Genomic DNA, 24074 nt, shown 5'->3' with positions numbered 1-24074 from the left:
ATGGGCAACAAGTCATGCAAACTCCCAAGCAGTGACTGTGCAGCTCTGCTAACAGTGTTGACTGCTTCAGAAAGGGGCCTGAGGGTCACGCAGAGATGGTCTGGGCACAGAAGTGGAGGGATACCACTATCTGAGCATCTCTCACAGACCACAGACATCTTGAGCCACGCAAAGCATCGTGGGGTTTTGTTTTAGAGACACAACAAGTGTGGTGTTTAGGACAAAGGCATGTGGGTGACGTTGGGAAGGCTATATCCCATGGGAAGTACAGTCCACTCCAGGAGGTCACGTCAGTGGGAATCCCCTCCTCCCAATCCCGCAAGAAAGATGTGAGCCCACCACATCCCTTTGGACAGGCCTTTGTCTTGTAGAGCATCCCATTTCCCCTGGAACGCTTGGCTGGGCATCCCACGAGGGAAGGAACACGAGGAGACGTCAAGCTACAATGCAGCATAAACTTTAATGGTTAGTCTAAAGAGTGAAACAAAGCAGCGCGTGCTGGAAGGGACCCGGTCCGGGCTGCTACAGGTGCAGCTGACAGTCAGGCAACCCTTCACAGCAACGGGACACGCGTCTTCCTCCCACACACACGGGCAGGGGGTGGTGAGCTGGGCCCCTCTCAGCTTGCTTCAGGATGAACCCATGGCACAGGACAGCAGGAGGCAACAGGGACTCATGATGCGGAGAAGAAAGCAGGAGGAGAAGACGACATCAGTTGGCCATGTTTCCAGGCAGCACAGCAAGGCCCCTTGCTTCCATCCCTCCTTTGCAGGAGGGCACGAGGGTGCTCAGCCCCTCTGGAAACCCTGGCCAGCAGCTCCGTCCTCAGTGCGGCACCTGGCTTTGGGCTTCCTGGTCGATGCACTCACTGGACGTCCGGCCCGCCTTTAGCAGGGCAGGCACCTTCTGCCGTAGTAGCGGCCACCAAGGCCGGAGATGTTAAAGCCCCCGGAGGAGATGGGCACTCCCTCAGTGCTCAGGATGCTGCCAACGGCAGCGGAGGTGGTGGATCCCACAACGGTGTTCTGGGGGAAGGAGCTGAGGATGGGTCCGGGCAGGGTCACCACCACGGGAGACGGTTCGATCACCACCCGGGAGTCCTGGCACTGCCTGACACAGGGCTCGTTGCAGCTGTTGGCAAGCGGGGTTGGCCCACAGGGACGGCACAGATCGTAGCAGGACATGGCCGTGGGACGGAGGTGCACCTGGGAGAGAGGGCAGGGAAAGCACAGTCAGCGTGTGAGGTGCAGCCTGACCGGGTGCTCGGCAAGAGAAAAGGCACGCTCTGGGGAGCAGGGACAGCGTTGGGAAAGGAGGCAGAAAGATTGAAGAGCAGCAGTCCTGAAGGGGGCCCTGCAAAGAAAGCCCAAGACTTTCTCCCACCTGCCATGGTGGTAGCATGGAGCCTAGAGTTGGGAACACCACAAAGAAGCAAGGTCTCGGCAAAAGCGACACCAAAGTCAGAAAACAATCTGCGGTACGAGAGAGAGAGAGGAGAGTGAGGCAAAGGTGGTTGCAGCTCACCTTGTTCAGCAAGGAGGAGAAGGCAAGAGAAGACGATGAGGATTCCGACAGCTGGACTGGCTTTTATACTGGTCCAGACCGCCCCGGGCTCACAGGCACCCTCTGCGCATGTCACGTCTTTAACAACAAGCTTGTCTTGTATGCAAAGCATCACAATTAAAGAAATGGAGACACTGCTTATGTTCCCTGCAACGCTGCCTTTTCATTTCCCTGTTCACGGCACACCCGTCGAGCCACACAGCCTCCTTTCAAGTGACAGTATTAGAGGCCAACGTATTTCCGGGGAAGTGACACAGAAGTGAAGGAAAAGGTGAAGTCAAACAGAAGGAGATGGCTAACGTTGTCAGGCTCCGGCAGCCTCCCGGGGCTTGTTTTGAGGTTTTGTCCTAACATTTGGGGCCTCATTTCCTTCCAAACCTATCATTAAATGCCAGGCTTCCAACAAGCTTCCCGAGTGAGGACCAGCCCCATCCCCAGCTTTCCCTAGCAACCAGCTCAGGCTGTGTAAGGCACCAGTTTTCCAAGCATGTCAGCTCTGCCCCAGGCTTTAGCCCTGGTGTGATACCCAGCATTCCTCTCAGGAGAAAGCAGCCTGGCTGCTCCCCCTCTCACCTCCATCGGCGGCATCAGGAGGTCCCCAGTCACCAGCACAGGCATGGTTCAGGAAGAAGGACATGGCCCTTCCACAGGCAAGCGTTGCTGCCTCGCTCCTGATAAACTGGGCTGTCCTCCACAAACAAAAGCCCGTGCTGGGCACCAGATACCACTGCTTTCCTCCTCCCCATGGTCCTTGCCTCAACTTCTGCTTTGGCTCAACACACACGGTTCCAAACCCTCAGCAAGGTTTCCGTGCAACGTGCAACCCTCCCCAGAAGCAAGAGAGGGCTGGCACTGCCAGCAAGGAGAGTCTGGAGAGATGTCAGGATCTCCCCAGCAGTGCATGCCAAGGGAAGGATTCAATGCCCTGCACTGCATTTCCTGGGGCAGAAGAGGAGCTGAATGTCCCCGAGAGGAATGACAGCCCAGCCTGGGGCACCAGCTCCGCTTGTCTGACACCCCAGCCAGGGCCTCACTGCAAACGGTGGACAAAACTCCTTCCCCAGCTAGACTGGGGAAGTCTCCACCAGAGGCGGTCAACTCTCTAATCACAGAGGCACAGGCCAAACTCCTCATTTCAGATGATGACGAGAGCTTGGAAGGTGCACTGCGTTAACCTGGTGAGGCCAGCAAAAGTCCATCCAAACAGAAATGCTGCCAGGGCTCAGGGAGAGCCAGCTGCTCCCTGCAGGATGGGAGCCAGGAGGTGAGCATGATCACAAGGCCAGGAGGGCAGCAGCCTCACCAGCAATGGCCCCACTGCACAGCTCCTGAACAAGGAAAACCCAGAGGCAGTAGACGGGAGCAGCCCAGAGTCCAGCTCAACCATCAAGTTCATGGTGAAGAAGCAGGACTGACATCAAGCAGGGCAGTCATCCCACAGGTCAGCAGCACATCCAGTGATCACAACCTGCATCAACAGAGCCCACTGATTGCTGACCAGAACCATAATGACCAGACAGGTTCAAGGAGAGCCTGGGAAATCAGTGGGCAGCTTGAGGTCTGCATCAAGGGGGCTCACGGTCAGGCATAAGCAGAGCCACGAAAGAACAGGAGGCTTACGCTCCTGCCACCAAGCCAAAGAACAGCCTGAGGGCTCAGGACAGAGCTTAAATAGAGCCCTGGGTCAAAGGGAAGCGGGAGAGAGCCCAGGTGAGGCTCATCAGGGCCGTTGGGCCTGTTGTTACTGCAGTCAGGGCAGTGATGTGCAAGAGGAAAGAGGAAATCTCCCGCGCACCTGGGACACAGGGCACCAGTTCCATCCATCTCAACAGTGTTGGGAAGGACTTGTTCCTTCAAGAAAGGATGCTTGCATTAATTCTACAAGTGCAAAATCTGTCTTTTCTTCTAAGGCTCCTTTCAATCCCATCCCGGACCCAGAAAACCCACAGGTAGAGTCTCCGACCAGACCTTGATCCTCCCACGGTCAGCGCCTAGGGCGACCGTCTGCCCAAAGGCTCCAGTGCTCTGCCGCACCCTGCGCTCTCTCACCATGTGCTGCAGATGCTGCCTTCCCTCCCTGGTGTGATCCTATCCCCCCACCACGCTTCTGCTCTCAGCCCAGCACGGCTCATGCGTGGTGATGGAGAGTGCTTTCCCTGGGGGCCTGCCTGCACAGCAGGGCACAGGGGGTTTGCTGACAGCAGCTGTCTTTCGGGGAAGACAGGGCTTTAGCTGTGGGCAAGGGCACTGGAAGTGTTTCCTCAGCGTATGGGAGAACACGGGAGGTGGCCCTCACCCTACCTGAAGCAGGACTGGGGAGGCATGGAGCAAAACATCACCTGTGGAGGACTGGAGCACCAGGGAGGAAGGCACTGGCAGCTTGTCCTCTCCTACATCCCCTGTGGCAGGAGCAACCACCACCCCCCCGTGCAGTTTTCCACACCAACTGCATGCCAGCATCACAAACGAGCAAGGTTCCTTTGCTCCCTGACGCTGGTGGTCTTGCAGTTGAAGGCAGAGAGGCAGGAGGACACAAGGGCTGCATCCTGGAGGGATTCTCTCTTTCCTCCCTTCCTTCCTTCCTTCCTTCCTTCCTTCCTTCTCCTGGTGGGCAAGGGACTTGCTCGATGCCCTCATTTCCGTGTCATGGGCAACAAGTCATGCAAACTCCCAAGCAGTGACTGTGCAGCTCTGCTAACAGTGTTGACTGCTTCAGAAAGGGGCCTGAGGGTCACGCAGAGATGGTCTGGGCACAGAAGTGGAGGGATACCACTATCTGAGCATCTCTCACAGACCACAGACATCTTGAGCCACGCAAAGCATCGTGGGGTTTTGTTTTAGAGACACAACAAGTGTGGTGTTTAGGACAAAGGCATGTGGGTGACGTTGGGAAGGCTATATCCCATGGGAAGTACAGTCCACTCCAGGAGGTCACGTCAGTGGGAATCCCCTCCTCCCAATCCCGCAAGAAAGATGTGAGCCCACCACATCCCTTTGGACAGGCCTTTGTCTTGTAGAGCATCCCATTTCCCCTGGAACGCTTGGCTGGGCATCCCACGAGGGAAGGAACACGAGGAGACGTCAAGCTACAATGCAGCATAAACTTTAATGGTTAGTCTAAAGAGTGAAACAAAGCAGCGCGTGCTGGAAGGGACCCGGTCCGGGCTGCTACAGGTGCAGCTGACAGTCAGGCAACCCTTCACAGCAACGGGACACGCGTCTTCCTCCCACACACACGGGCAGGGGGTGGTGAGCTGGGCCCCTCTCAGCTTGCTTCAGGATGAACCCATGGCACAGGACAGCAGGAGGCAACAGGGACTCATGATGCGGAGAAGAAAGCAGGAGGAGAAGACGACATCAGTTGGCCATGTTTCCAGGCAGCACAGCAAGGCCCCTTGCTTCCATCCCTCCTTTGCAGGAGGGCACGAGGGTGCTCAGCCCCTCTGGAAACCCTGGCCAGCAGCTCCGTCCTCAGTGCGGCACCTGGCTTTGGGCTTCCCGGTCGATGCACTCACTGGACGTCTGGCCCGCCTTTAGCAGGGCAGGCACCTTCTGCCGTAGTAGCGGCCACCAAGGCCGGAGATGTTAAAGCCCCCGGAGGAGATGGGCACTCCCTCAGTGCTCAGGATGCTGCCAACGGCAGCGGAGGTGGTGGATCCCACAACGGTGTTCTGGGGGAAGGAGCTGAGGATGGGTCCGGGCAGGGTCACCACCACGGGAGACGGTTCGATCACCACCCGGGAGTCCTGGCACTGCCTGACACAGGGCTCGTTGCAGCTGTTGGCAAGTGGGGTTGGCCCACAGGGACGGCACAGATCGTAGCAGGACATGGCCGTGGGACGGAGGTGCACCTGGGAGAGAGGGCAGGGAAAGCACAGTCAGCGTGTGAGGTGCAGCCTGACCGGGTGCTCGGCAAGAGAAAAGGCACGCTCTGGGGAGCAGGGACAGCGTTGGGAAAGGAGGCAGAAAGACTGAAGAGCAGCAGTCCTGAAGGGGGCCCTGCAAAGAAAGCCCAAGACTTTCTCCCACCTGCCATGGTGGTAGCATGGAGCCTAGAGTTGGGAACACCACAAAGAAGCAAGGCTCTCGGCAAAAGCGACACCAAAGTCAGAAAACAATCTGCGGTACGAGAGAGAGAGAGGAGAGTGAGGCAAAGGTGGTTGCAGCTCACCTTGTTCAGCAAGGAGGAGAAGGCAAGAGAAGACGATGAGGATTCCGACAGCTGGACTGGCTTTTATACTGGTCCAGACCGCCCCGGGCCCACAGGCACCCTCTGCGCATGTCACGTCTTTAACAACAAGCTTGTCTTGTATGCAAAGCATCACAATTAAAGAAATGGAGACACTGCTTATGTTCCCTGCAACGCTGCCTTTTCATTTCCCTGTTCATGACACGCCCATTGAGCCACACAGCCTCCTTTCAAGTGACAGTATTAGAGGCCAACGTATTTCCGGGGAAGCGACACAGAAGTGAAGGAAAAGGTGAAGTCAAACAGAAGGAGATGGCTAACGTTGTCAGGCTCCGGCAGCCTCCCGGGGCTTGTTTTGAGGTTTTGTCCTAACATTTGGGGCCTCATTTCCTTCCAAACCTATCATTAAATGCCAGGCTTCCAACAAGCTTCCCGAGTGAGGACCAGCCCCATCCCCAGCTTTCCCTAGCAACCAGCTCAGGCTGTGTAAGGCACCAGTTTTCCAAGCATGTCAGCTCTGCCCCAGGCTTTAGCCCTGGTGTGATACCCAGCATTCCTCTCAGGAGAAAGCAGCCTGGCTGCTCCCCCTCTCACCTCCATCGGCGGCATCAGGAGGTCCCCAGTCACCAGCACAGGCATGGTTCAGGAAGAAGGACATGGCCCTTCCACAGGCAAGCGTTGCTGCCTCGCTCCTGATAAACTGGGCTGTCCTCCACAAACAAAAGCCCGTGCTGGGCACCAGATACCACTGCTTTCCTCCTCCCCATGGTCCTTGCCTCAACTTCTGCTTTGGCTCAACACACACGGTTCCAAACCCTCAGCAAGGTTTCCGTGCAACGTGCAACCCTCCCCAGAAGCAAGAGAGGGCTGGCACTGCCAGCAAGGAGAGTCTGGAGAGATGTCAGGATCTCCCCAGCAGTGCATGCCAAGGGAAGGATTCAATGCCCTGCACTGCATTTCCTGGGGCAGAAGAGGAGCTGAATGTCCCCGAGAGGAATGACAGCCCAGCCTGGGGCACCAGCTCCGCTTGTCTGACACCCCAGCCAGGGCCTCACTGCAAACGGTGGACAAAACTCCTTCCCCAGCTAGACTGGGGAAGTCTCCACCAGAGGCGGTCAACTCTCTAATCACAGAGGCACAGGCCAAACTCCTCATTTCAGATGACGACGAGAGCTTGGAAGGTGCACTGCGTTAACCTGGTGAGGCCAGCAAAAGTCCATCCAAACAGAAATGCTGCCAGGGCTCAGGGAGAGCCAGCTGCTCCCTGCAGGATGGGAGCCAGGAGGTGAGCATGATCACAAGGCCAGGAGGGCAGCAGCCTCACCAGCAATGGCCCCACTGCACAGCTCCTGAACAAGGAAAACCCAGAGGCAGTAGACGGGAGCAGCCCAGAGTCCAGCTCAACCATCAAGTTCATGGTGAAGAAGCAGGACTGACATCAAGCAGGGCAGTCATCCCACAGGTCAGCAGCACATCCAGTGATCATAACCTGCGTCAACAGAGCCCACTGATTGCTGACCAGAACCATAATGACCAGACAGGTTCAAGGAGAGCCTGGGAAATCAGTGGGCAGCTTGAGGTCTGCATCAAGGGGGCTCGCGGTCAGGCATAAGCAGAGCCACGAAAGAACAGGAGGCTTACGCTCCTGCCACCAAGCCAAAGAACAGCCTGAGGGCTCAGGACAGAGCTTAAATAGAGCCCTGGGTCAAAGGGAAGAGGGAGAGAGCCCAGGTGAGGCTCATCAGGGCCGTTGGGCCTGTTGTTACTGCAGTCAGGGCAGTGATGTGCAAGAGGAAAGAGGAAATCTCCCGCGCACCTGGGACACAGGGCACCAGTTCCATCCATCTCAACAGTGTTGGGAAGGACTTGTCCCTTCAAGAAAGGATGCTTGCATTAATTCTACAAGTGCAAAATCTGTCTTTTCTTCTAAGGCTCCTTTCAATCCCATCCCGGACCCAGAAAACCCACAGGTAGAGTCTCCGACCAGACCTTGATCCTCCCACGGTCAGCGCCTAGGGCGACGGTCTGCCCAAAGGCTCCAGTGCTCTGCCGCACCCTGCGCTCTCTCACCATGTGCTGCAGATGCTGCCTTCCCTCCCTGGTGTGATCCTATCCCCCCACCACGCTTCTGCTCTCAGCCCAGCACGGCTCATGCGTGGTGATGGAGAGTGCTTTCCCTGGGGGCCTGCCTGCACAGCAGGGCACAGGGGGTTTGCTGACAGCAGCTGTCTTTCGGGGAAGACAGGGCTTTAGCTGTGGGCAAGGGCACTGGAAGTGTTTCCTCAGCGTATGGGAGAACACGGGAGGTGGCCCTCACCCTACCTGAAGCAGGACTGGGGAGGCATGGAGCAAAACATCACCTGTGGAGGACTGGAGCACCAGGGAGGAAGGCACTGGCAGCTTGTCCTCTCCTATATCCCCTGTGGCAGGAGCAACCACCACCCCCCCGTGCAGTTTTCCACACCAACTGCATGCCAGCATCACAAACGAGCAAGGTTCCTTTGCTCCCTGACGCTGGTGGTCTTGCAGTTGAAGGCAGAGAGGCAGGAGGACACAAGGGCTGCATCCTGGAGGGATTCTCTCTTTCCTCCCTTCCTTCCTTCCTTCCTTCCTTCTCCTGGTGGGCAAGGGACTTGCTCGATGCCCTCATTTCCGTGTCATGGGCAACAAGTCATGCAAACTCCCAAGCAGTGACTGTGCAGCTCTGCTAACAGTGTTGACTGCTTCAGAAAGGGGCCTGAGGGTCACGCAGAGATGGTCTGGGCACAGAAGTGGAGGGATACCACTATCTGAGCATCTCTCACAGACCACAGACATCTTGAGCCACGCAAAGCATCGTGGGGTTTTGTTTTAGAGACACAACAAGTGTGGTGTTTAGGACAAAGGCATGTGGGTGACGTTGGGAAGGCTATATCCCATGGGAAGTACAGTCCACTCCAGGAGGTCACGTCAGTGGGAATCCCCTCCTCCCAATCCCGCAAGAAAGATGTGAGCCCACCACATCCCTTTGGACAGGCCTTTGTCTTGTAGAGCATCCCATTTCCCCTGGAACGCTTGGCTGGGCATCCCACGAGGGAAGGAACACGAGGAGACGTCAAGCTACAATGCAGCATAAACTTTAATGGTTAGTCTAAAGAGTGAAACAAAGCAGCGCGTGCTGGAAGGGACCCGGTCCGGGCTGCTACTGGTGCAGCTGACAGTCAGGCAACCCTTCACAGCAACGGGACACGCGTCTTCCTCCCACACACACGGGCAGGGGGTGGTGAGCTGGGCCCCTCTCAGCTTGCTTCAGGATGAACCCATGGCACAGGACAGCAGGAGGCAACAGGGACTCATGATGCGGAGAAGAAAGCAGGAGGAGAAGACGACATCAGTTGGCCATGTTTCCAGGCAGCACAGCAAGGCCCCTTGCTTCCATCCCTCCTTTGCAGGAGGGCACGAGGGTGCTCAGCCCCTCTGGAAACCCTGGCCAGCAGCTCCGTCCTCAGTGCGGCACCTGGCTTTGGGCTTCCCGGTCGATGCACTCACTGGACGTCTGGCCCGCCTTTAGCAGGGCAGGCACCTTCTGCCGTAGTAGCGGCCACCAAGGCCGGAGATGTTAAAGCCCCCGGAGGAGATGGGCACTCCCTCAGTGCTCAGGATGCTGCCAACGGCAGCGGAGGTGGTGGATCCCACAACGGTGTTCTGGGGGAAGGAGCTGAGGATGGGTCCGGGCAGGGTCACCACCACGGGAGACGGTTCGATCACCACCCGGGAGTCCTGGCACTGCCTGACACAGGGCTCGTTGCAGCTGTTGGCAAGTGGGGTTGGCCCACAGGGACGGCACAGATCGTAGCAGGACATGGCCGTGGGACGGAGGTGCACCTGGGAGAGAGGGCAGGGAAAGCACAGTCAGCGTGTGAGGTGCAGCCTGACCGGGTGCTCGGCAAGAGAAAAGGCACGCTCTGGGGAGCAGGGACAGCGTTGGGAAAGGAGGCAGAAAGACTGAAGAGCAGCAGTCCTGAAGGGGGCCCTGCAAAGAAAGCCCAAGACTTTCTCCCACCTGCCATGGTGGTAGCATGGAGCCTAGAGTTGGGAACACCACAAAGAAGCAAGGCTCTCGGCAAAAGCGACACCAAAGTCAGAAAACAATCTGCGGTACGAGAGAGAGAGAGGAGAGTGAGGCAAAGGTGGTTGCAGCTCACCTTGTTCAGCAAGGAGGAGAAGGCAAGAGAAGACGATGAGGATTCCGACAGCTGGACTGGCTTTTATACTGGTCCAGACCGCCCCGGGCCCACAGGCACCCTCTGCGCATGTCACGTCTTTAACAACAAGCTTGTCTTGTATGCAAAGCATCACAATTAAAGAAATGGAGACACTGCTTATATTCCCTGCAACGCTGCCTTTTCATTTCCCTGTTCATGACACGCCCATTGAGCCACACAGCCTCCTTTCAAGTGACAGTATTAGAGGCCAACGTATTTCCGGGGAAGCGACACAGAAGTGAAGGAAAAGGTGAAGTCAAACAGAAGGAGATGGCTAACGTTGTCAGGCTCCGGCAGCCTCCCGGGGCTTGTTTTGAGGTTTTGTCCTAACATTTGGGGCCTCATTTCCTTCCAAACCTATCATTAAATGCCAGGCTTCCAACAAGCTTCCCGAGTGAGGACCAGCCCCATCCCCAGCTTTCCCTAGCAACCAGCTCAGGCTGTGTAAGGCACCAGTTTTCCAAGCATGTCAGCTCTGCCCCAGGCTTTAGCCCTGGTGTGATACCCAGCATTCCTCTCAGGAGAAAGCAGCCTGGCTGCTCCCCCTCTCACCTCCATCGGCGGCATCAGGAGGTCCCCAGTCACCAGCACAGGCATGGTTCAGGAAGAAGGACATGGCCCTTCCACAGGCAAGCGTTGCTGCCTCGCTCCTGATAAACTGGGCTGTCCTCCACAAACAAAAGCCCGTGCTGGGCACCAGATACCACTGCTTTCCTCCTCCCCATGGTCCTTGCCTCAACTTCTGCTTTGGCTCAACACACACGGTTCCAAACCCTCAGCAAGGTTTCCGTGCAACGTGCAACCCTCCCCAGAAGCAAGAGAGGGCTGGCACTGCCAGCAAGGAGAGTCTGGAGAGATGTCAGGATCTCCCCAGCAGTGCATGCCAAGGGAAGGATTCAATGCCCTGCACTGCATTTCCTGGGGCAGAAGAGGAGCTGAATGTCCCCGAGAGGAATGACAGCCCAGCCTGGGGCACCAGCTCCGCTTGTCTGACACCCCAGCCAGGGCCTCACTGCAAACGGTGGACAAAACTCCTTCCCCAGCTAGACTGGGGAAGTCTCCACCAGAGGCGGTCAACTCTCTAATCACAGAGGCACAGGCCAAACTCCTCATTTCAGATGATGACGAGAGCTTGGAAGGTGCACTGCGTTAACCTGGTGAGGCCAGCAAAAGTCCATCCAAACAGAAATGCTGCCAGGGCTCAGGGAGAGCCAGCTGCTCCCTGCAGGATGGGAGCCAGGAGGTGAGCATGATCACAAGGCCAGGAGGGCAGCAGCCTCACCAGCAATGGCCCCACTGCACAGCTCCTGAACAAGGAAAACCCAGAGGCAGTAGACGGGAGCAGCCCAGAGTCCAGCTCAACCATCAAGTTCATGGTGAAGAAGCAGGACTGACATCAAGCAGGGCAGTCATCCCACAGGTCAGCAGCACATCCAGTGATCATAACCTGCGTCAACAGAGCCCACTGATTGCTGACCAGAACCATAATGACCAGACAGGTTCAAGGAGAGCCTGGGAAATCAGTGGGCAGCTTGAGGTCTGCATCAAGGGGGCTCGCGGTCAGGCATAAGCAGAGCCACGAAAGAACAGGAGGCTTACGCTCCTGCCACCAAGCCAAAGAACAGCCTGAGGGCTCAGGACAGAGCTTAAATAGAGCCCTGGGTCAAAGGGAAGAGGGAGAGAGCCCAGGTGAGGCTCATCAGGGCCGTTGGGCCTGTTGTTACTGCAGTCAGGGCAGTGATGTGCAAGAGGAAAGAGGAAATCTCCCGCGCACCTGGGACACAGGGCACCAGTTCCATCCATCTCAACAGTGTTGGGAAGGACTTGTTCCTTCAAGAAAGGATGCTTGCATTAATTCTACAAGTGCAAAATCTGTCTTTTCTTCTAAGGCTCCTTTCAATCCCATCCCGGACCCAGAAAACCCACAGGTAGAGTCTCCGACCAGACCTTGATCCTCCCACGGTCAGCGCCTAGGGCGACCGTCTGCCCAAAGGCTCCAGTGCTCTGCCGCACCCTGCGCTCTCTCACCATGTGCTGCAGATGCTGCCTTCCCTCCCTGGTGTGATCCTATCCCCCCACCACGCTTCTGCTCTCAGCCCAGCACGGCTCATGCGTGGTGATGGAGAGTGCTTTCCCTGGGGGCCTGCCTGCACAGCAGGGCACAGGGGGTTTGCTGACAGCAGCTGTCTTTCGGGGAAGACAGGGCTTTAGCTGTGGGCAAGGGCACTGGAAGTGTTTCCTCAGCGTATGGGAGAACACGGGAGGTGGCCCTCACCCTACCTGAAGCAGGACTGGGGAGGCATGGAGCAAAACATCACCTGTGGAGGACTGGAGCACCAGGGAGGAAGGCACTGGCAGCTTGTCCTCTCCTATATCCCCTGTGGCAGGAGCAACCACCACCCCCCCGTGCAGTTTTCCACACCAACTGCATGCCAGCATCACAAACGAGCAAGGTTCCTTTGCTCCCTGACGCTGGTGGTCTTGCAGTTGAAGGCAGAGAGGCAGGAGGACACAAGGGCTGCATCATGGAGGGTTTCTCTCTTTCCTCCCTTCCTTCCTTCCTTCCTTCCTTCCTTCCTTCTCCTGGTGGGCAAGGGACTTGCTCGATGCCCTCATTTCCGTGTCATGGGCAACAAGTCATGCAAACTCCCAAGCAGTGACTGTGCAGCTCTGCTAACAGTGTTGACTGCTTCAGAAAGGGGCCTGAGGGTCACGCAGAGATGGTCTGGGCACAGAAGTGGAGGGATACCACTATCTGAGCATCTCTCACAGACCACAGACATCTTGAGCCACGCAAAGCATCGTGGGGTTTTGTTTTAGAGACACAACAAGTGTGGTGTTTAGGACAAAGGCATGTGGGTGACGTTGGGAAGGCTATATCCCATGGGAAGTACAGTCCACTCCAGGAGGTCACGTCAGTGGGAATCCCCTCCTCCCAATCCCGCAAGAAAGATGTGAGCCCACCACATCCCTTTGGACAGGCCTTTGTCTTGTAGAGCATCCCATTTCCCCTGGAACGCTTGGCTGGGCATCCCACGAGGGAAGGAACACGAGGAGACGTCAAGCTACAATGCAGCATAAACTTTAATGGTTAGTCTAAAGAGTGAAACAAAGCAGCGCGTGCTGGAAGGGACCCGGTCCGGGCTGCTACAGGTGCAGCTGACAGTCAGGCAACCCTTCACAGCAACGGGACACGCGTCTTCCTCCCACACACACGGGCAGGGGGTGGTGAGCTGGGCCCCTCTCAGCTTGCTTCAGGATGAACCCATGGCACAGGACAGCAGGAGGCAACAGGGACTCATGATGCGGAGAAGAAAGCAGGAGGAGAAGACGACATCAGTTGGCCATGTTTCCAGGCAGCACAGCAAGGCCCCTTGCTTCCATCCCTCCTTTGCAGGAGGGCACGAGGGTGCTCAGCCCCTCTGGAAACCCTGGCCAGCAGCTCCGTCCTCAGTGCGGCACCTGGCTTTGGGCTTCCCGGTCGATGCACTCACTGGACGTCTGGCCCGCCTTTAGCAGGGCAGGCACCTTCTGCCGTAGTAGCGGCCACCAAGGCCGGAGATGTTAAAGCCCCCGGAGGAGATGGGCACTCCCTCAGTGCTCAGGATGCTGCCAACGGCAGCGGAGGTGGTGGATCCCACAACGGTGTTCTGGGGGAAGGAGCTGAGGATGGGTCCGGGCAGGGTCACCACCACGGGAGACGGTTCGATCACCACCCGGGAGTCCTGGCACTGCCTGACACAGGACTCGTTGCAGCTGTTGGCAAGCGGGGTTGGCCCACAGGGACGGCACAGATCGTAGCAGGACATGGCCGTGGGACGGAGGTGCACCTGGGAGAGAGGGCAGGGAAAGCACAGTCAGCGTGTGAGGTGCAGCCTGACCGGGTGCTCGGCAAGAGAAAAGGCACGCTCTGGGGAGCAGGGACAGCGTTGGGAAAGGAGGCAGAAAGACTGAAGAGCAGCAGTCCTGAAGGGGGCCCTGCAAAGAAAGCCCAAGACTTTCTCCCACCTGCCATGGTGGTAGCATGGAGCCTAGAGTTGGGAACACCACAAAGAAGCAAGGCTCTCGGCAAAAGCGACACCAAAGTCAGAAAACAATCTGCGGTACGAGAGAGAGAGAGGAGAGTGAGGCAAAGGTGGTTGCAGCTCACCTTGTTCAGCAAGGAGGAGAAGGCAAGAGAAGACGATGAGGATTCCGACAGCTGGACTGGCTTTTATACTGGTCCAGACCGCCCCGGGCTCACAGGCACCCTCTGCGCATGTCACGTCTTTAACAACAAGCTTGTCTTGTATGCAAAGCATCACAATTAAAGAAATGGAGACACTGCTTATGTTCCCTGCAACGCTGCCTTTTCATTTCCCTGTTCACGGCACACCCGTCGAGCCACACAGCCTCCTTTCAAGTGACAGTATTAGAGGCCAACGTATTTCCGGGGAAGTGACACAGAAGTGAAGGAAAAGGTGAAGTCAAACAGAAGGAGATGGCTAACGTTGTCAGGCTCCGGCAGCCTCCCGGGGCTTGTTTTGAGGTTTTGTCCTAACATTTGGGGCCTCATTTCCTTCCAAACATATCATTAAATGCCACGCTTCCAACAAGCTTCCCGAGTGAGGACCAGCCCCATCCCCAGCTTTCCCTAGCAACCAGCTCAGGCTGTGTAAGGCACCAGTTTTCCAAGCATGTCAGCTCTGCCCCAGGCTTTAGCCCTGGTGTGATACCCAGCATTCCTCTCAGGAGAAAGCAGCCTGGCTGCTCCCCCTCTCACCTCCATCGGCGGCATCAGGAGGTCCCCAGTCACCAGCACAGGCATGGTTCAGGAAGAAGGACATGGCCCTTCCACAGGCAAGCGTTGCTGCCTCGCTCCTGATAAACTGGGCTGTCCTCCACAAACAAAAGCCCGTGCTGGGCACCAGATACCACTGCTTTCCTCCTCCCCATGGTCCTTGCCTCAACTTCTGCTTTGGCTCAACACACACGGTTCCAAACCCTCAGCAAGGTTTCCGTGCAACGTGCAACCCTCCCCAGAAGCAAGAGAGGGCTGGCACTGCCAGCAAGGAGAGTCTGGAGAGATGTCAGGATCTCCCCAGCAGTGCATGCCAAGGGAAGGATTCAATGCCCTGCACTGCATTTCCTGGGGCAGAAGAGGAGCTGAATGTCCCCGAGAGGAATGACAGCCCAGCCTGGGGCACCAGCTCCGCTTGTCTGACACCCCAGCCAGGGCCTCACTGCAAACGGTGGACAAAACTCCTTCCCCAGCTAGACTGGGGAAGTCTCCACCAGAGGCGGTCAACTCTCTAATCACAGAGGCACAGGCCAAACTCCTCATTTCAGATGACGACGAGAGCTTGGAAGGTGCACTGCGTTAACCTGGTGAGGCCAGCAAAAGTCCATCCAAACAGAAATGCTGCCAGGGCTCAGGGAGAGCCAGCTGCTCCCTGCAGGATGGGAGCCAGGAGGTGAGCATGATCACAAGGCCAGGAGGGCAGCAGCCTCACCAGCAATGGCCCCACTGCACAGCTCCTGAACAAGGAAAACCCAGAGGCAGTAGACGGGAGCAGCCCAGAGTCCAGCTCAACCATCAAGTTCATGGTGAAGAAGCAGGACTGACATCAAGCAGGGCAGTCATCCCACAGGTCAGCAGCACATCCAGTGATCATAACCTGCGTCAACAGAGCCCACTGATTGCTGACCAGAACCATAATGACCAGACAGGTTCAAGGAGAGCCTGGGAAATCAGTGGGCAGCTTGAGGTCTGCATCAAGGGGGCTCGCGGTCAGGCATAAGCAGAGCCACGAAAGAACAGGAGGCTTACGCTCCTGCCACCAAGCCAAAGAACAGCCTGAGGGCTCAGGACAGAGCTTAAATAGAGCCCTGGGTCAAAGGGAAGCGGGAGAGAGCCCAGGTGAGGCTCATCAGGGCCGTTGGGCCTGTTGTTACTGCAGTCAGGGCAGTGATGTGCAAGAGGAAAGAGGAAATCTCCCGCGCACCTGGGACACAGGGCACCAGTTCCATCCATCTCAACAGTGTTGGGAAGGACTTGTTCCTTCAAGAAAGGATGCTTGCATTAATTCTACAAGTGCAAAATCTGTCTTTTCTTCTAAGGCTCCTTTTAATCCCATCCCGGACCCAGAAAACCCACAGGTAGAGTCTCCGACCAGACCTTGATCCTCCCACGGTCAGCGCCTAGGGCGACCGTCTGCCCAAAGGCTCCAGTGCTCTGCCGCACCCTGCGCTCTCTCACCATGTGCTGCAGATGCTGCCTTCCCTCCCTGGTGTGATCCTATCCCCCCACCACGCTTCTGCTCTCAGCCCAGCACGGCTCATGCGTGGTGATGGAGAGTGCTTTCCCTGGGGGCCTGCCTGCACAGCAGGGCACAGGGGGTTTGCTGACAGCAGCTGTCTTTCGGGGAAGACAGGGCTTTAGCTGTGGGCAAGGGCACTGGAAGTGTTTCCTCAGCGTATGGGAGAACACGGGAGGTGGCCCTCACCCTACCTGAAGCAGGACTGGGGAGGCATGGAGCAAAACATCACCTGTGGAGGACTGGAGCACCAGGGAGGAAGGCACTGGCAGCTTGTCCTCTCCTATATCCCCTGTGGCAGGAGCAACCACCACCCCCCCGTGCAGTTTTCCACACCAACTGCATGCCAGCATCACAAACGAGCAAGGTTCCTTTGCTCCCTGACGCTGGTGGTCTTGCAGTTGAAGGCAGAGAGGCAGGAGGACACAAGGGCTGCATCCTGGAGGGATTCTCTCTTTCCTCCCTTCCTTCCTTCCTTCCTTCCTTCTCCTGGTGGGCAAGGGACTTGCTCGATGCCCTCATTTCCGTGTCATGGGCAACAAGTCATGCAAACTCCCAAGCAGTGACTGTGCAGCTCTGCTAACAGTGTTGACTGCTTCAGAAAGGGGCCTGAGGGTCACGCAGAGATGGTCTGGGCACAGAAGTGGAGGGATACCACTATCTGAGCATCTCTCACAGACCACAGACATCTTGAGCCACGCAAAGCATCGTGGGGTTTTGTTTTAGAGACACAACAAGTGTGGTGTTTAGGACAAAGGCATGTGGGTGACGTTGGGAAGGCTATATCCCATGGGAAGTACAGTCCACTCCAGGAGGTCACGTCAGTGGGAATCCCCTCCTCCCAATCCCGCAAGAAAGATGTGAGCCCACCACATCCCTTTGGACAGGCCTTTGTCTTGTAGAGCATCCCATTTCCCCTGGAACGCTTGGCTGGGCATCCCACGAGGGAAGGAACACGAGGAGACGTCAAGCTACAATGCAGCATAAACTTTAATGGTTAGTCTAAAGAGTGAAACAAAGCAGCGCGTGCTGGAAGGGACCCGGTCCGGGCTGCTACAGGTGCAGCTGACAGTCAGGCAACCCTTCACAGCAACGGGACACGCGTCTTCCTCCCACACACACGGGCAGGGGGTGGTGAGCTGGGCCCCTCTCAGCTTGCTTCAGGATGAACCCATGGCACAGGACAGCAGGAGGCAACAGGGACTCATGATGCGGAGAAGAAAGCAGGAGGAGAAGACGACATCAGTTGGCCATGTTTCCAGGCAGCACAGCAAGGCCCCTTGCTTCCATCCCTCCTTTGCAGGAGGGCACGAGGGTGCTCAGCCCCTCTGGAAACCCTGGCCAGCAGCTCCGTCCTCAGTGCGGCACCTGGCTTTGGGCTTCCCGGTCGATGCACTCACTGGACGTCCGGCCCGCCTTTAGCAGGGCAGGCACCTTCTGCCGTAGTAGCGGCCACCAAGGCCGGAGATGTTAAAGCCCCCGGAGGAGATGGGCACTCCCTCAGCGCTCAGGATGCTGCCAACGGCAGCGGAGGTGGTGGATCCCACAACGGTGTTCTGGGGGAAGGAGCTGAGGATGGGTCCGGGCAGGGTCACCACCACGGGAGACGGTTCGATCACCACCCGGGAGTCCTGGCACTGCCTGACACAGGACTCGTTGCAGCTGTTGGCAAGCGGGGTTGGCCCACAGGGACGGCACAGATCGTAGCAGGACATGGCCGTGGGACGGAGGTGCACCTGGGAGAGAGGGCAGGGAAAGCACAGTCAGCGTGTGAGGTGCAGCCTGACCGGGTGCTCGGCAAGAGAAAAGGCACGCTCTGGGGAGCAGGGACAGCGTTGGGAAAGGAGGCAGAAAGACTGAAGAGCAGCAGTCCTGAAGGGGGCCCTGCAAAGAAAGCCCAAGACTTTCTCCCACCTGCCATGGTGGTAGCATGGAGCCTAGAGTTGGGAACACCACAAAGAAGCAAGGCTCTCGGCAAAAGCGACACCAAAGTCAGAAAACAATCTGCGGTACGAGAGAGAGGAGAGTGAGGCAAAGGTGGTTGCAGCTCACCTTGTTCAGCAAGGAGGAGAAGGCAAGAGAAGACGATGAGGATTCCGACAGCTGGACTGGCTTTTATACTGGTCCAGACCGCCCCGGGCTCACAGGCACCCTCTGCGCATGTCACGTCTTTAACAACAAGCTTGTCTTGTATGCAAAGCATCACAATTAAAGAAATGGAGACGCTGCTTATGTTCCCTGCAACGCTGCCTTTTCATTTCCCTGTTCACGGCACACCCGTCGAGCCACACAGCCTCCTTTCAAGTGACAGTATTAGAGGCCAACGTATTTCCAGGGAATTTACATCATAAATCAAGCAGATCATTCAGGCTGTTTGGTGGACTGCTGCCATTTTTCAGGTGATGTCAGCATCTTAGCCTTCTGAGGCCTCCTTTTAGGGTTTGTTCTAATTAATTCTTTTTTCTTTTTTTCTTTTTCATTGTAAACCAACAATTAAAGGCAGGCTTTCTTTATTCAGGTCCTTCAAATTCATTGCTGTCTGTCCCTCCAAGGCTTTTTCAGCATACTAGGCATGTTTTTTTCATCAAGGGGCTGTGTTTTTGCATTTTTTAACTTTCTTTTTTATCTCACATTGCCCTTAGAACAAATTTACCTGTCTCTTTTGCCTTCTCTACCACTTTCAGCATTGCCTGGATTCCACAGTTACCAAAACTAGAATGTTTCTGGAAGAATGATGGTTTTTTCCCCACAAGGAAGTATTAGATAGCCGCTGTTCTTGTGTTTTTTAATTACTGCCTAAGAAGAACCTCTTCAGGTTCCAAACTCTTCTTCTTCCATTCACCGTGGTCCATGACTCAGCATCTCTTTTGGCTCAACGCAGTAGTAGAGCAGCATACACGGTTCCAAACCCTCAGCAAGGTTTCCGTGCAACGTGCAACCCTCCCCAGAAGCAAGAGAGGGCTGGCACTGCCAGCAAGGAGAGTCTGGAGAGATGTCAGGATCTCCCCAGCAGTGCATGCCAAGGGAAGGATTCAATGCCCTGCACTGCATTTCCTGGGGCAGAAGAGGAGCTGAATGTCCCCGAGAGGAATGACAGCCCAGCCTGGGGCACCAGCTCCGCTTGTCTGACACCCCAGCCAGGGCCTCACTGCAAACGGTGGACAAAACTCCTTCCCCAGCTAGACTGGGGAAGTCTCCACCAGAGATGGCTAACTCTAATCACAGAGGCACAGGCCAAACTCCTCATTTCAGATGATGAAAAGAGCTTTTAGGGTGACAGGAAATATTCGTCTAAGCAAATATCCATACAGAAGAAATCCCCTGTGTGACTGTAGCACAGCAGCCCTGCATGGAACAGAAATATTTCATTCAAACATAAAAGAGTTTACATTACTTTAAAAACATAATACACACCAGTTTTCTATCCATGACTCTTCCACTTAAAACCTTTCTGCAAGAAAAACATTAAATGCAAATAAGCCTTTTTTCCTACCATCTATACATTCTCCCCAACTCAGGCCCCCATACTGAGGGTCTACATAAAGGCTAAAGCATCCTGACACACCATGATTGCTCAGAGCATGTACTGAGGATGTTGCCTTCCTTGCCGGGTTCAATCTAGACCTTGCGTCTGTTAATGGCTTACAGTCATAGATGGGAGTGCAATTCCACAGGGACTCCCAGGAGATAAAGGTAGAGGGGTATTTTCAAGAATACCTTTCCTTCAGGGAAGACAAAAAGGTACCACTTCATGCAAACATATACTTTTAACCCCAAGATAGTGCACAAGAGTAGCCTTTAACTCTTTCAAAAGCAGAACGGTAGGGCCAGGGGCAAAGCATTCCCCATGGAGAAACAGACCACGGAAAGAAGGGCAAGAGAAGAAAATTGAAAATCAGGACTCATATTTCATTTTACACAGTGACCCTGGCTGCCATCTGTCCCTTCAGCCCCTTTGGGACTCCCTCCAGTTCCATGGTTTGGAAGAAGTGTTTGGAGGAGGGAAGGGCAAGGACACATTGCGAGTGGCAACATAAGACCAGACCCTTGGCTGGGTGAGCGTTAGCCTGCACAGAAATGTCTTCCAGCAGATCAATGGCTTATAGAATGAATCATAGAATCATAGAATGCCCTGACCTGGAAGGGACCCACAAGGACGACCAAGCCAGCTCCCGTCACTGCACAGGACAACCCAAATTCACAGCGTGTCTCTGAGGGCCTTGTCCAAGAGCTTCTGGAACATCACTGGGCTGGTGCCGTGATGCCTCCCTGAGGAGCCTGTGCCAGGGCTCCACCAACCTCTGGGGGAAGAGCCTTTCCCTAATACCCAGCCTAACCCTCCCCTGGCACATCTCCCTGCCATTCCCTCGGGCCCTGGCGTTGGTCACCAGAGAGCAGAGACCAGCCCTGCCCCTCCTCCTCCCCTCGGGAGGGGGCTGCAGAGCGCCATGAGGGCTGCCCTCGGCCCCCTCTGCTCCAGCTGAACAAACCAAGGAACTTGAGCTGCTCCTCATACCGTTTCCCCTCTAAACCCTTCACCAACCCCATGACCCTCCTCTGGACATTCTCCAGTACCTTTATACCCTCAGTGTCCTGCAGCGCCCAACGCTGCCCACAGCGCTCGGGGTGAGGCCGCCCCAGCGCGGGGCAGAGCGGGACAATCCCCTCCCTCGCCCAGCTGCGATGCAGGGCTCGGTGCCCCCCAGGGCACGGCTGGCCCTCGGGGCTGCCAGGGCACGCTGGTGGCTCGTGTTCAACTTGCCATCAGCCAGAGCCCCCGGGTCCCCGCAGAGCTGCTCCCCAGCCCCTCGCGCCCCAGGCTGCCTGTGCAGCCAGGGCTGCCGCACCCCAGGGGCAAAACCTGGCGCTTGCCCTTGTTAAACTCCATGCGGCTGGTGACTGCCCAGCTCTGCAGCCGGCCCAGATCCCTCTGCGGGGCCTCGCCGCCCTCGGGAGTGTCAACAGCTCCTCTCAATTTTGTATCGCCAGTAAAATAAATTAGCATTCCACTTAATTACTATTTGATAGGCTTCCCTCACTGACTGGAAGTCAACATCCAACTTGTTTTTCATGTGTCACACTGGGGAACTCATGGACAACCTTTGCACGCTCAGATAGTACCACACAAACCTCCACTGCTGCATGTCTCCTCCAATGACCATAGACCATGAAGAAACTCAGCTCCTACAGGCATGAGAGAGGACCACCATTGGACATAACCCATCCACCCTTTTTCCCCTCCAGGGCATCCCTTTTCCCAATCAGCAACTCGGCTGGGCATCCCACGAGGGAAGGAACACGAGGAGACATCAAGCTACAATGCAGCATAAACTTTAATGATTAGTCTAAAGAGTGAAACAAAGCAGTGCGTGCTGGAAGGGACCCGGTCCGGGCTGCTACAGGTGCAGCTGACAGTCAGGCAACTCTTCACAGCAACGGGACACGCGTCTTCCTCCCACACACACGGGCAGGGGGTGGTGAGCTGGGCCCCTCTCAGCTTGCTTCAGGATGAACCCATGGCACAGGACAGCAGGAGGCAACAGGGACTCATGATGCGGAGAAGAAAGCAGGAGGAGAAGACGACATCAGTTGGCCATGTTTCCAGGCAGCACAGCAAGGCCCCTTGCTTCCATCCCTCCTTTGCAGGAGGGCACGAGGGTGCTCAGCCCCTCTGGAAACCCTGGCCAGCAGCTCCGTCCTCAGTGCGGCACCTGGCTTTGGGCTTCCCGGTCGATGCACTCACTGGACGTCCGGCCCGCCTTTAGCAGGGCAGGCACCTTCTGCCGTAGTAGCGGCCACCAAGGCCGGAGATGTTAAAGCCCCCGGAGGAGATGGGCACTCCCTCAGCGCTCAGGATGCTGCCAACGGCAGCGGAGGTGGTGGATCCCACAGCAGTGTTCTGGGGGAAGGAGCTGAGGATGGGTCCGGGCAGGGTCACCACCACGGGAGACGGTTCGATCACCACCCGGGAGTCCTGGCACTGCCTGACACAGGGCTCGTTGCAGCTGTTGGCAAGCGGGGTTGGCCCACAGGGACGGCACAGATCGTAGCAGGACATGGCCGTGGGACGGAGGTGCACCTGGGAGAGAGGGCAGGGAAAGCACAGTCAGCGTGTGAGGTGCAGCCTGACCGGGTGCTCGGCAAGAGAAAAGGCACGCTCTGGGGAGCAGGGACAGCGTTGGGAAAGGAGGCAGAAAGATTGAAGAGCAGCAGTCCTGAAGGGGGCCCTGCAAAGAAAGCCCAAGACTTTCTCCCACCTGCCATGGTGGTAGCATGGAGCCTAGAGTTGGGAACACCGGAAAGAGCCAATGGTTCAGAAAAAGCTACACCAATACCAGAATGAAAAGACAAAAGGACAAAGGAGAGAGAGACATGAAGGCACTTGCTACTTACCTTGTTCAGCAAGGAGGAGAAGGCAAGAGAAGACGATGAGGATTCCAACTGCTGGACTGGCTTTTATACTGGTCCAGACCGCCCCGGGCCCACAGGAACCCTCTGCGCATGTCACGTCTTCACCAACAAGTTCATCCTGTATGGAAAGGTTCCCTACTACAGAAGTAGGCTTTGATTTTGTACTTGCAATGCTCCTTCCCCATTTTCTTGCTAAGGGCATACCCATTCCACCCTAGAGCCTTTTTTATGTGACATTATTAGAGATCAAATTAATTTCATGCACAGCATTCTTGATTCAGGTAAATTAGACAATTATGGTGATCTGCTTGGAAACCAATGCATTTTTCCTCTCCTGTGTGTAATTGTAGACACTGTCTTGGCTTTCAAAGGGCCATTTACAAATTAGACTCATCTTAGTCACATATTTGGAAAATTCATGTTTTGCACAAATATACTTCCAATTATTTTTCTCAGTTTCTTAGGATTGCACCACATATCTATTTTGAATCTCTCATTGCGAGTGAAATCTTTTTTTAGATAAAAGCCTAATTAGGTGACATACTCTAACAAATTTTTAAATTTGTCTGACAACATTAACCATTTTATTTCAGAAACCACATTGTGGTTTATACTTTACACTGTTGCTATCTTCTGATTTTGTAGAACCTCCAACTATTTTTAATTCCCAACACACAACGCAGTACCATCAGAATGTATAAGAAGTGTGTTTCTTCCAAGCCAACTTAACACTTCAAGCCATTTTTAGAAATAATTTGCCCCTTGACCCATAGAGTAATTCCTGAAAAGACCTGAAGAGTGTTTCTTCCTTCCCTCTTTCCAGTAGTAAGCTGTGGTCTGTCTGGAAGACTTCTTAGGTTTTTACGTGGAGTCAGAAAATGGAGAAACTACTGGCAAGGAAAATCCTTTCCTGACATCAGTCAGACTGAGAATTATCTCACCAAGCTGAGGTGGAAAACTTGCAGAGTTTATGGACTGTGCAAGGACTATGAGATAGACAGGTCAGCTGTTTCTACTTGGCAGAGACTGAATTGCACATTCAAGTTATCAATTAAAATCCATTGCACAATATCAGGCATACCAGACACCTATGAAGTACAGAAAAAACTCTTCTCACAACAGGATTTTGAACTATCCAGGTACTGACAGCAGTGAAGACTGCGATAGTAGAAGATACAAAAACATCCCATTAAATGTTTTTTATTAAAATCAATGGGAAAAGTGCTTTTTCCTCCTCGCCTCTCAGGTGTTGAGAGATGCTGACTTAGAAATTTAGCACCACAAATAGGTGGCTTTTTTAAAGCAAACCAGGGTCACAGAATAATTCTGCAAAGCATTTGTCAGTGGAAACACACTGTTCAGCATCTGGTG

At 55.3% G+C, this 24074-nt stretch overlaps 3 protein-coding genes and 3 pseudogenes across 4 annotated transcripts; all 6 read right to left on the bottom strand.

Annotated features, from left to right (window-relative positions):
* Positions 1-863: 863 nt before the first annotated feature.
* On the bottom strand, positions 864-1871 carry LOC142051086 (feather beta keratin-like). 2 transcript variants are annotated; one of them, XM_075080277.1, is made up of 2 exons: positions 1520-1871; positions 864-1208 (listed from the first exon to the last, which is right to left on the bottom strand). In XM_075080277.1, exons 1-2 carry the CDS (start codon positions 1673-1675, stop codon positions 888-890), a joined length of 477 nt encoding a protein of 158 aa, XP_074936378.1. In that variant the 5' UTR covers positions 1676-1871; the 3' UTR covers positions 864-887. The 2 variants fall into 2 exon arrangements, with proteins under 2 accessions (XP_074936378.1, XP_074936377.1); XM_075080276.1 differs by lacking the exon at positions 1520-1871 and having other exon boundaries at positions 864-1201.
* Positions 1872-5072: 3201 nt separating this feature from the next.
* On the bottom strand, positions 5073-5923 carry LOC142051085 (feather beta keratin-like; annotated as a pseudogene).
* Positions 5924-9274: 3351 nt separating this feature from the next.
* On the bottom strand, positions 9275-10105 carry LOC142051087 (feather beta keratin-like; annotated as a pseudogene).
* Positions 10106-13508: 3403 nt separating this feature from the next.
* On the bottom strand, positions 13509-14493 carry LOC142051098 (feather beta keratin-like). The gene is made up of 2 exons (XM_075080285.1): positions 14142-14493; positions 13509-13829 (listed from the first exon to the last, which is right to left on the bottom strand). The coding sequence occupies exons 1-2, from the start codon at positions 14295-14297 to the stop codon at positions 13509-13511; spliced, it is 477 nt and encodes a 158-aa protein (XP_074936386.1). The 5' UTR covers positions 14298-14493.
* A 2777-nt stretch (positions 14494-17270) lies between these two features.
* On the bottom strand, positions 17271-18568 carry LOC142051094 (feather beta keratin-like). The gene is made up of 2 exons (XM_075080284.1): positions 18340-18568; positions 17271-18031 (listed from the first exon to the last, which is right to left on the bottom strand). Exons 1-2 carry the CDS (start codon positions 18493-18495, stop codon positions 17711-17713), a joined length of 477 nt encoding a protein of 158 aa, XP_074936385.1. The 5' UTR covers positions 18496-18568; the 3' UTR covers positions 17271-17710.
* Positions 18569-21614: 3046 nt separating this feature from the next.
* On the bottom strand, positions 21615-22795 carry LOC142051106 (feather beta keratin-like; annotated as a pseudogene).
* Positions 22796-24074: the final 1279 nt, after the last annotated feature.

The sequence above is a fragment of the Phalacrocorax aristotelis genome, unplaced genomic scaffold (assembly GCF_949628215.1).
Source record: "Phalacrocorax aristotelis unplaced genomic scaffold, bGulAri2.1 scaffold_144, whole genome shotgun sequence".
Taxonomy (NCBI): Eukaryota; Metazoa; Chordata; class Aves; order Suliformes; family Phalacrocoracidae; genus Phalacrocorax; species Phalacrocorax aristotelis.
This window is presented reverse-complemented; position numbering and strand designations above follow the sequence as displayed.

Coding starts and splice junctions, on each gene's coding strand:
- LOC142051086 (XM_075080277.1), bottom strand. CDS start 1,675: ATGCTTTGCATACAAGACAAGCTTGTTGTTAAAGACGTGACATGCGCA. Junction 1,209..1,519: donor TCCTTGCTGAACAAGGTGAG/CTGCAACCACCT, acceptor TGCCCTCTCTCC/CAGGTGCACCTCCGTCCCAC.
- LOC142051098 (XM_075080285.1), bottom strand. CDS start 14,297: ATGCTTTGCATACAAGACAAGCTTGTTGTTAAAGACGTGACATGCGCA. Junction 13,830..14,141: donor TCCTTGCTGAACAAGGTGAG/CTGCAACCACCT, acceptor TGCCCTCTCTCC/CAGGTGCACCTCCGTCCCAC.
- LOC142051094 (XM_075080284.1), bottom strand. CDS start 18,495: ATGCTTTGCATACAAGACAAGCTTGTTGTTAAAGACGTGACATGCGCA. Junction 18,032..18,339: donor TCCTTGCTGAACAAGGTGAG/CTGCAACCACCT, acceptor TGCCCTCTCTCC/CAGGTGCACCTCCGTCCCAC.